This window comes from Athalia rosae, chromosome 2, assembly GCF_917208135.1.
Source record: "Athalia rosae chromosome 2, iyAthRosa1.1, whole genome shotgun sequence".
In the NCBI taxonomy this organism is placed as follows: domain Eukaryota; kingdom Metazoa; phylum Arthropoda; class Insecta; order Hymenoptera; family Athaliidae; genus Athalia; species Athalia rosae.
The window spans coordinates 121,629-131,335 of NC_064027.1; the positions used below are offsets into that span (position 1 = coordinate 121,629).

The 9,707-nt window shown below is 38.3% G+C and overlaps 3 protein-coding genes across 6 annotated transcripts; 2 read left to right on the forward strand and 1 right to left on the reverse strand.

Moving 5' to 3' along the window:
- The first annotated feature begins 34 nt into the window (after positions 1 to 34).
- LOC105691461 (cytochrome c oxidase subunit 7A, mitochondrial) lies at positions 35 to 1,128 on the forward strand. Its single transcript, XM_012409933.3, has 3 exons — positions 35 to 196; positions 622 to 768; positions 860 to 1,128. Exons 1-3 carry the CDS (start codon positions 122 to 124, stop codon positions 995 to 997), a joined length of 360 nt encoding a protein of 119 aa, XP_012265356.2. The 5' UTR covers positions 35 to 121; the 3' UTR covers positions 998 to 1,128.
- Positions 1,129 to 1,295: 167 nt separating this feature from the next.
- LOC105691493 (polyphosphoinositide phosphatase) lies at positions 1,296 to 6,836 on the forward strand. 4 transcript variants are annotated; one of them, XM_012409996.3, is made up of 14 exons: positions 1,300 to 1,687; positions 1,805 to 2,030; positions 2,496 to 2,627; positions 3,220 to 3,598; positions 3,674 to 3,920; positions 4,010 to 4,205; positions 4,280 to 4,478; positions 4,584 to 5,174; positions 5,266 to 5,378; positions 5,450 to 5,690; positions 5,770 to 5,985; positions 6,064 to 6,246; positions 6,330 to 6,498; positions 6,574 to 6,836. In XM_012409996.3, exons 1-14 carry the CDS (start codon positions 1,604 to 1,606, stop codon positions 6,673 to 6,675), a joined length of 3,078 nt encoding a protein of 1,025 aa, XP_012265419.2. In that variant the 5' UTR covers positions 1,300 to 1,603; the 3' UTR covers positions 6,676 to 6,836. The 4 variants fall into 4 exon arrangements, 3 of the variants coding, with proteins under 3 accessions (XP_012265419.2, XP_012265421.2, XP_020711200.2); XR_001103360.3 differs by lacking the exons at positions 6,330 to 6,498; positions 6,574 to 6,836 and having other exon boundaries at positions 1,296 to 1,687; positions 5,770 to 5,812; positions 5,889 to 5,985; positions 6,064 to 6,205; XM_012409998.3 differs by lacking the exon at positions 2,496 to 2,627 and having other exon boundaries at positions 1,301 to 1,687.
- An 11-nt stretch (positions 6,837 to 6,847) lies between these two features.
- LOC105691494 (ubiquitin-60S ribosomal protein L40) lies at positions 6,848 to 8,207 on the reverse strand. The gene is made up of 3 exons (XM_012409999.3): positions 8,070 to 8,207; positions 7,255 to 7,453; positions 6,848 to 7,161 (listed from the first exon to the last, which is right to left on the reverse strand). The coding sequence occupies exons 2-3, from the start codon at positions 7,442 to 7,444 to the stop codon at positions 6,965 to 6,967; spliced, it is 387 nt and encodes a 128-aa protein (XP_012265422.1). The 5' UTR covers positions 7,445 to 7,453; positions 8,070 to 8,207; the 3' UTR covers positions 6,848 to 6,964.
- Between the last annotated feature and the right edge of the window lie 1,500 nt (positions 8,208 to 9,707).

Consider the following 9,707-nt stretch of genomic DNA (forward strand, 5'->3'; position numbering starts at 1 on the left):
ATTCAAAGTCACCCGCCATTCAACGGGACTACTTTTTGCGAGCCTCCGGCGATCTTGGCGCGTGTATTCTGCTTCAAGTCGTGAGGCGTAGTATTACAAGGCAAGGTGCGCAGTGTTCAAGATGCCATTTTACCAGTTCAACTCGTTCACAGGTCGAATTGCGGAAACAACACACCTGCAACCATTATATCCACTCGTAAGTGTATTGACGATATTTTTCACAATTGTGTACGGAATATCGCAGCCACAAGGATTCAGCTTTATTTGTCAATCGCATGATGAATTATGTGAACTAATGGAACTATTGAATTTGTCTGACCAAGAGCAGACGACTCCATTTCTAGTTTGCTCTAAAACAATTACGAAACATTCTGATACCCACTTTGATACAGTACCGTCAGAAACCAGAAATCTTTTTGTTTCGCATTTAAGAGAATCGTTCGCTTAACCTAACATTCTTTTCCAGTTTCGCGGGATAACGTATTTGAGTATTTGTATAACAGGCTAGAGTCTTCTAACAAATCTTAATCCCTATTGAACGTTATGCCTAACATTGAACATTGTTGACTAAAGATTGTCTATCCAGAAAATCGATTAACTAATGAAAATACTCTGTCACAGGCTCCTAACCGACTGGATCGTGCAGACCCACCAAAAATCATGTATGACTCTCCGCACACAAAACCTGTGAAAGTGGAACCCACGTCAAAAGGAAGGGCATTTTCCACCGTACCACCAGACGTCCTCAAAAAAATGGAAAAATTCCAGGTAATGTTATGAAAGCTCAACAATTTGTTTCAGTTCTAAAATTTGGAGTCTGTCAGTCATGTAATTGCTATGTATTTTATCTTGTTCAAAGGTTCCCAACAATATTCCTGTGTACCTCAAAGGAGGAATGGGTGACAAAGTTTTGCTTGGAGCGACCGTTGCCTTGATAGGATTTGGATTTGCCACATCCATCAAAATGATCTATGATCTCAGTTTTCCCAAGAAATAATTTCTTCGTTACTTACAGTTTAACTTGATAGATTTGAATAGCATATTACGAGCATCTAAGTCAATACCTAATGCTCTAACTCTGTAAAAATAACATTCACCTGCATAAAAAGATTTATAGAGAGAAAGAAATGGCTTGTGTGGTGGTTGTAATTATGACCTCTTATGTATATACCTTTTGATTTTCAATGTCGTTGACTGAAGAATTCAGTCAATGTATAGACCAAGTTCGTACACCTTCTGTTACCGATTACGTAAGCATCACGTAATTCTGATCTGAATTCAGGTTATGTTATACGGATAAATGTCCGTAGAATGTCGGCTATGAAGGTAGAGGTAATGGGCACATCGCATCGATTTGTTCGCTTGCTTTGATTACTATTTACCCGTACCAAAAGTATCGGCTAGTATAATTCAAGAAACGTAATGTAAGATAAAAATTAGCTGTACCTCGCACATTTATGGAGGGTAGAAGAACGCACATTGTAGCGGTTTAGTTTGCGCTCGTCTGCGCCGACAATTAGACTCCAAGAATGACAGCTCCCTGGTGGGACTTCTAATCATATTCAGATATTAGTGGATTTGTATGTACGTACTTGATTAAGAGATGGAGGAGTCTTCAAGACCTAACATAACGTTTCATCCGATTATTTCATCTATCCAAAAAATTGCATTGTACGAAACAAAATCGGTGAGTGAACATAACCTCAATTTCTGACATACACTCTACTGCCAAGTTACTCAAGTTCGAAAACAGAAATCCAAAAGTTCCGAGTCATAAGGTACCATGCAAGTCCTAATTTTTCAGCGTTTCTATCTGATCGGCTCCAATATAACGCAGTCGAGATTTCGAGTATTGAAAATTGATCGCATGGAGCCAAGGGAGCTGATAATTGTTGATGACAAGACCGAGTATACAAAAGAAGAAATAAAAGATCTGGTTAAAATGATTGATGTAGGTAATCGCAGCAGGATCGGACAGCGTAATAACAATGGTGCAGTGGCTCGCATTGCATCTGCATTTGGAATTATTGGTAAGGAATTTGAGAAACAAAAATTTGATCAAGAATCGCAACAAGTGGATTGGGTGTTGGATGATAGCTGGCTAAATAGACAGACAACTCTATGCCTATATTCAATGTAGTGCATCATAATCTTAGATCAGTTGTTGCTAGTTGAATACCAGTAATGTAATTGCATGCAATTGTAGCTGCAAACTGTAAAATATGCTTAGTTACTCTATTCAAGTATATCAGTAGTGTCTTCTGTCTCTCTCACGTTCACTGGTTTAATTATCGCAACTGCTGTGATTGGAATACATCATATAAACACACATACCAAAATTCTTAATGTAAAAACTTTGATATACCCTCTATAATGTAAAATATTGACTCCTCTCATGCATATACTCTAAAACGAATTGAACGTGAGAGACTCAGTTCAATTACCTTTGCTCGCTAACTAAGGCAACGTAATTCACGAATCGACAACCTGTGAAGTTACTAACGGAGAGCTGCAGAGACAAGAGCCGCAATCGTCAAAGCACAAGCCAACCCAAACGCGATTTTCCTGGAACTCAATATGGCAACGGGATTCGTTCCCAAGGCTAGTACCAGCTTTTGCCCTTCTTGGTAAGGCTAATTACTATAGGCTCACTGATGATCAGTGTACTTTAGAAATAACACATTCCATCTTTCATATTCATGGTTTGTACATTGAATGTTTGCTTCACTGTATTCAAGCATGGGCCGGTCTTGGATTCACTTGCATGACAAAAACAAAAAAAAAACTATATTTCTCAAGAGATCTAGGCAATGAACAAATTGTAATTATGCAAATCTACATGTCTTGAACCTCTACAGTAACATTGTCATCAAATCGTCTTAGGTTTTCTGGCAGGGTGTTCTACGAAAATAACATGAGGCTTGGAGATTATCTTTTATGAGTGAATAGTTTAGTTCGCACCGTTGCTAATTTCAAAATTGAATTGAATCGCTATAAAATTTATAATTGGTGTAAACCTATTGCAAATACTTTTATCCCAACTGCAGATGTATCTTTCACACGATCATAGTCAGATCTCTCATTGAGATTGAAATAAGTTTAACCGCCTGAGATCCCTCACTCATGGTGATAATTTCACGTCTATGGAAGACGTGATTATTTGTACATCAAATACAGGTTGTATTTACTTGATCGCTAACTCTGACTATTTTTCATCAGGATTCGTACGTTTTCTGGAAGGCTACTATATCATTCTGGTGACCAAAAGAAGAAGAGTAGCTGTAATTGGTCATCATACGTTGTACAAAAATGAAGATACGGCTATGATTTACATTCCAAATGATTCTGTTAGACTTTTTCATCATGACGAACAGAGATATGTCAAAATGTTTCAGAGCATTGATCTAAGCAGTAACTTTTATTTTAGTTACTCTTATGATTTAACACAGACTTTGCAGATAAATATGGCGCCACCGAGGCATATCAAATCAGACATTCCAGAACTGAACAATCAGACCATAAATGAAAACGACAATGTGGAGGATTCTGGAGATTTTTTTAACATGTGGGCTTTTAGGAAAACTTCACAAAGCACAGGGTATGGGAATATCCAGTTCGGGCCAATTAATCTACATTCTCTTTCTCGTAAATACATTTTTATTTTTCCAAATAGACATACTGCGCAAAATATCAATTATGGAGTACGTAGTAATCCGAATCGCCGATTCGTTTGGAATTCACATTTGCTGCTTCCCGCCGAAAAATATTTGCACCCTGACTGGATTTTGTACATAACTCATGGATTTATCGGGCAGTCAAATATCAGTATTTTTGGAAAATGTATATATGTTACTCTGATTGCTAGGAGAAGTACTAAGTATGCGGGAACCAGGTTTCTAAAGAGGGGTGCAAATTTTGATGTAAGTTTAGCACTAGGTGATATTTGGGTATCCATGCCAGGACATTTCTCTTCAAATTCATGCCTTCTCGCTCAATGTCATTCATCTAGGGTGACGTTGCCAATGAAGTTGAGACAGAGCAGATTGTGCATGATTCTGGAGTCAGTTCTTTTAGTAACGGACGCTTCAGCTCATTTGTACAAATGCGCGGATCAGTTCCCGGTCATTGGAGTCAAGACGTCAGCAAAATGGTTCCAAAACCAACAATTACTTGTGATCTGACTGATCCATACTTCGAAACAGCAGGTACAACAATTTCATCCTAGGTTACTATACTGCCTTGAGAGACTTTTGATTACATGCGATATGGACTGTCACAGGTGCGCATTTTAATCAATTATTGAAGAGATATGGATCGCCAATCATAATTTTAAATCTTGTGAAGCAAAGAGAGAAAAAGAAACACGAAAGCACATTGAGCAAAGAACTGGGCGTGGCTGTGAAATACTTGAATCAATTTTTACCACCGGATCACCAGATAGTTTACATTAGTTTTGATATGGCTAGAATGAATAAGGGGTGAGAGCTTCACCAGTTACCATACTTATTCAGCATTGTTCACTGCGCATTATCAACAATTAAACACAATGTGCTCTGATTATAATTAGCACTATTTCTCCACAGAAAAAAAGCTAACGTGATGGGTCGATTAGCAAACATTGCTCATGGCGCGGTATTAAAGACTGGTATTTTTCAATCACAAAATCCATATTACAGCCATCAAAATATATTTTCAACATCCAATACTAACAAGAAACCTCATAGAAACGACTCGAACTCAACTCTGCCGGGAATGTCTCGAATTGATCCGAAAATTGCATTTCACAGTAAAGGTCTACCCAGATTAAACTCCATTGGTCAGTTACTACCAGACTCTGATAACTATTCAAAGACCTTAGCTCGTCCGGACAAGATGGAAAGTGACTCTATTGAAAGTAAAGTAAGACAATGCTTTGCAAGAAAAGGAACAGTTCAGACTGGAATTATCAGAACCAACTGCGTAGATTGTTTGGATAGAACAAACACTGCTCAATTTGCAATCGGAAAATATGCTTTGGGTTTTCAATTATGTGCTCTTGGGGTGTTGGAAACTCCTAAGTTGGAATTCGATTCCGATTGCGTAAGATTACTAGAAGAACTTTATGAGGACCATGGTGATACTTTGGCCTTACAGTATGGTGGGTCGCAATTAGTGCATAGGATAAAAACTTATAGGTAATCACTGACAGTTTTGTTCATATCGTACACTTGTCATCACTCGTTCACTTCATGTTGTACAATTGACATTATATAACATTGCTTTCAGAAAAACCGCACCATGGACAAGTCAGGGTAACGACATAATGCAAACATTGAGTAGATATTTCAGCAATACTTTTAGCGATCAGGAGAAACAGCATACGATCAATCTATTTTTAGGTGAGAGGAATCTACATTGGTGATTGAATTTTTTACTTCATTTTATTTAAAAAACGAAATAACTTTGTCAGGCTTGTTTCACCCGGAAGAGGGCAGACTTCCGCTATGGGAATATGTGACAGATTACTATCTTCATCATAAACCTGCATGTAAATATCGTCGGAAAAACAAAGTCTTGACACAGTGGTGGGAAACTAATGTCCTAAAATGCTTGCCCTATGCCCTGGCTGAAGTCACCAAATCGTGTTCGGAAATCATTCAAGTACAGCATACACAAGAGGAAATGATTGATGTATATTATGATTATCATCGGTGGGATTATGGCTTTAGTTGACACGAATCAAAAGATGCAAGGACGTAATTAATACATACATCTACATGAAAATTTTAGCCCTCATGAGTTGTCGGTATTGGACGACGTTTATGCATACAAGGTGAGTCACTCTGTCAGAGATTTCATGCCACATTCGACGACAGACTTCAGTCCTTTTGCTGTGCGTGTGAGACCAGGTAGAAGAAGAGAAGGAGCTGGTAATAAACATGCTAACATGATGAATCCTTCTATGACTGGTCAAAGTAGTACCAGCAGTGCCGCATCCAGCGCAAGGTATATCAATGCCCTAATTGAATCAAAACCCATAGGATTTGCCGGATTTATTTATAACGTTATTTCGCATATTTACAGTTCAAGTATGGACTCTAGTTCGGACGATGACGAGAGTCATCTAAACATCAATGATTCCCAATTAACTGCGTCAAAAGATAGTTCTGAATTAGTTTCATTCGAATCTTTATTTCCATCGATGCGCGAAGTGTATGGCACACAGCCTGAGTTTCCAAACAGGATGGACATCCTTTTATACAAACGGTGAGTCGAATATAAAAAAGTTCTTGTGGAGAATGAAATAGTATCTGATTCCGGCTGAATCGTCTTCATTCAATTGATTTCAGATATGTACTGGTAGGGCGAAATGCTATCTGCACAACTGATCACTCGAAATTAAAATCAAAGTTGGCCCAGCAAGCATCTTTTCCTGAAAATACAAGTGTCAAGATTTCCTTGCCCATTGTGAAAGGCTCTAGTATAAGCATTTATGAACAATACGTCAAGAGAGGCAAAGTGTGTAATAAGCAAGAAAGCTAATCGTATAATCAGTCCCGATATTCTTCTCATGAGCATTGTTTTCAATTCCAGATTGGTGGTTCGGTGCCAAACCCTAACGACTTGATCCTATATGAAAATTACGTTCAAGAGCAAATGCTAACTACGAGACGATGCGGAACTTGCAAAAATTGATAGCCATTGCATAGGAGTTACCTGATTTAGGCAGTTTAACTGTCAAGACTGTCAAGTGTTGGACTCAGAGATAGAATGTCAGTCTTGTTCACATATTAAATGAATTTCGAGTAATTGATACACCAACGTGATATTATAATGAGTAATTGAGACTGCAAAAATGGACGTCATGTGTTGTTCACTTAGATTTTATTGGAACCAAAAACGAGAGTAATACAGGTGCAGAATAAGTGGAAGAATAAATATTCCTTAATTTCCACAGCCTGAATATAGAACAAGGGTCTATGGTCTACTTCAGCTTCTTCTTAGGGCGGATGTTGTTGGTGTGACCACACTTCTTCTTACGGCAATTAGTAGCACGGGGATGGAGTCGCGCATAACATTTACGGCAGATCATTTTGTCACAGTTATATTTCTGTGCAAGAATACGGAGTGTAGGTTCAATAACACCACCACGGAGTCGCAGAACCAAATGGAGTGTAGACTCTGTAAGTTGATAAAATGGTTAATCGACGATCTAAGAATCAAAGACTACGCGCGGGTTGAATGCAATTAATAACAGCATGTTTGGATTCTTACCCTTCTGGATATTGTAGTCAGAGAGAGTGCGACCATCTTCTAGTTGTTTACCAGCAAAGATCAATCTCTGCTGATCAGGTGGAATTCCTTCCTTGTCCTGGATCTTAGCCTTGACATTTTCAATAGTATCGGAAGCCTCCACCTCAAGGGTGATGGTTTTACCCGTCAGGGTCTTCACGAAGATCTGCATCGTGACTTACTATAAAACAAATGTTGATTCAGTTATCGGATCAGGTTAGACAATATCTCTATCTCAACAGAACTTCAGAATGATCACCATTCATGGTCTGCCATAACGTGATTAAATTGAAACATTGTGAAATCATTGATGAAAAGATCATGAAATCAAAATAAACTCATCAGTATCTCCCGCAGAGTAAATTACGCGATGCATGTAGAATTTCGTACAATTTGCGCGAAGGGCAAATAAATTGATACCGTTGTCAGGCGACCAGGGTCGATGACGTTTATCGCCGAACAGAAATTGAGGTTCAGTCAGAAGACTTTTAGAGCTATTGCCAAGGATGTAATATCTTTCATGAAGAATTTGGGGCTGCAGATTTCGGGGCTGCAGTAGTTCAGCGATTTAATTAAAACTGGTGAATTTTGTACTGGATTATTTTTCGACGTCTGCACACATTGGCAACGTTATTTTCGACCAATTGTTTTGACAACATTTTGTTTAAATAGATACAATATAAATTGTTTCAAGATAGCCAAGTTGATCTTAGATTGTTGGGTTTGCGATCCCAAGTAATGATTCGAATACAACATTCCTTGCAATGACTAAAATAGTTAAAATAAATTTCACTCACCAATTCGAGAACGTGCTTACCGCAAACCCAATACAGGAAAAGATTCGACGATAGAGGCGCCGCTACATCCGTTCCCTTAATCACCGGCCATTTGCGGAACGGAAATGCTCACTAACGCCGTCTACTTGAAAAGAATAGCTTTGCTGTGGAATTTAAATTCAAACATTCGCTTACAGAATTGAGGTAATTACTAAATGCTTTCAGTCATGTTTTCGAATCAATAATTGAACATTGAGTCTATTGTTCATCAGTGAAGATTTTCTAGCTTTCTGGTCAAAGAGGCGGGGATTCGAATATATTTTCTATCACCGGTCAATTTTTCATCTACTCGTACAGATTCATCATTGGATCGCTTCTGTACTATGGAGCAAATGTACGCACGTATGTATGAATTTGACAGAGTAGGCAAGGAACGAAAGGTACTTCTCCGAGGGAATAAATTTATGAAAAAACGAAGCTAACTGTTAAAATAGAAGTGTAACGTGAGGATAACAGCATATGTTACGACGATAAAATTGCAACGACTCTGCATATCGTGATAACATTGCTATGGTAGGTGCCTCGTTGACTGAAGATAAGTAAGCCAGATAGAAGCAAAAAATTTTACTTTCATTTGCATTTAATTCATGTTGTTAGTGTCAGTGTTAATAGAAATGTGTACCTCAAGGTCAAAGTTAGCGTTTTACCTACGATTTTTAGTCAAACGTCTGGCTTCAAAATGGATCATTTTCGGTTCTTTTGATTTAATTCGAATTTCTGGCGTCGCGTTCTGAAGAGCAAGAAAAAACGAAGAGAATGAGCTTTGTTCAAAGTTGATTTGATCAAACGTTAATTTTTGGTACAGGGTCTAAAATTATAATTTTATTGATTTTGTTTTTTTTTAACTTAGCCTCAAATAACGGCTTTTTGATCTAGAAGTCTGAAGATTTTTTGCAACATACTAGATGCTAAAAGAGCTGAAAACTGCTACTTTCAAGACATTGAACGTCTTGTTCTCGTATCTCTACAGCTGGGCACCTATAGGGCTGAGATTTGGACTGTGAAAATATTTTTGGAGATACTTCGACGTACCGAAATTCAGTACATTCGCAGAACCCCTTCCGAGAAACAGTTCGACAACTAACGGAATTAGGTATTCATACAGTCATACAGAAATTAGTTTAGGTAGAATATGCATCTTTGGAATATACCCGGTAGCCATATTGGATTCAGTGGATACGCAGCTAAAGATATATTATAGGAATATTCATGTATCGCTCTCAAAACCTATCTGGGAGGCAAGCTTCCCGGGTTTCGGTCGAGCAATATGCAAATTTTAGTAGTAACCCTTAAAATTTACGCCTGACCTGGATGTCCCTAGCCTGATACAATGCCAAGGCACACCGTACCTTCAACACTCCTGAACCCTCTTCACGTGGCCCAAGAACACGACTACGGGAATTCCGCATGTTATGTCCTCCTAACAATGAGTAGGTACTCTGCAGGTATATTTTGGATGCAGGATGAAATTTGATGGCCGAATATTCAAAATAACACCTTGCTTAATTTTTGCAGACACATTCGACGAAGAATGAAAAAATGAAAATAAATGATTAGAAATTTTGTCGGAAGCGGGCCCGATACTTGATAGAATTGATT

Bases quoted from the DNA above. Each gene is read 5' to 3' on its own strand.
- LOC105691461 (XM_012409933.3), top strand. From the start codon at position 122: ATGCCATTTTACCAGTTCAACTCGTTCACAGGTCGAATTGCGGAAACA. The intron at 197-621 runs GTAAGTGTATTG...ACTCTGTCACAG, and splicing joins TGCAACCATTATATCCACTC to GCTCCTAACCGACTGGATCG. The intron at 769-859 runs GTAATGTTATGA...TCTTGTTCAAAG, and splicing joins AAAAAATGGAAAAATTCCAG to GTTCCCAACAATATTCCTGT.
- LOC105691493 (XM_012409996.3), top strand. From the start codon at position 1,604: ATGGAGGAGTCTTCAAGACCTAACATAACGTTTCATCCGATTATTTCA. The intron at 1,688-1,804 runs GTGAGTGAACAT...CTAATTTTTCAG, and splicing joins CATTGTACGAAACAAAATCG to CGTTTCTATCTGATCGGCTC. The intron at 5,986-6,063 runs GTATATCAATGC...GCATATTTACAG, and splicing joins AGTGCCGCATCCAGCGCAAG to TTCAAGTATGGACTCTAGTT.
- LOC105691494 (XM_012409999.3), bottom strand. From the start codon at position 7,444: ATGCAGATCTTCGTGAAGACCCTGACGGGTAAAACCATCACCCTTGAG. The intron at 7,162-7,254 runs GTAAGAATCCAA...ATCAACTTACAG, and splicing joins TGACTACAATATCCAGAAGG to AGTCTACACTCCATTTGGTT.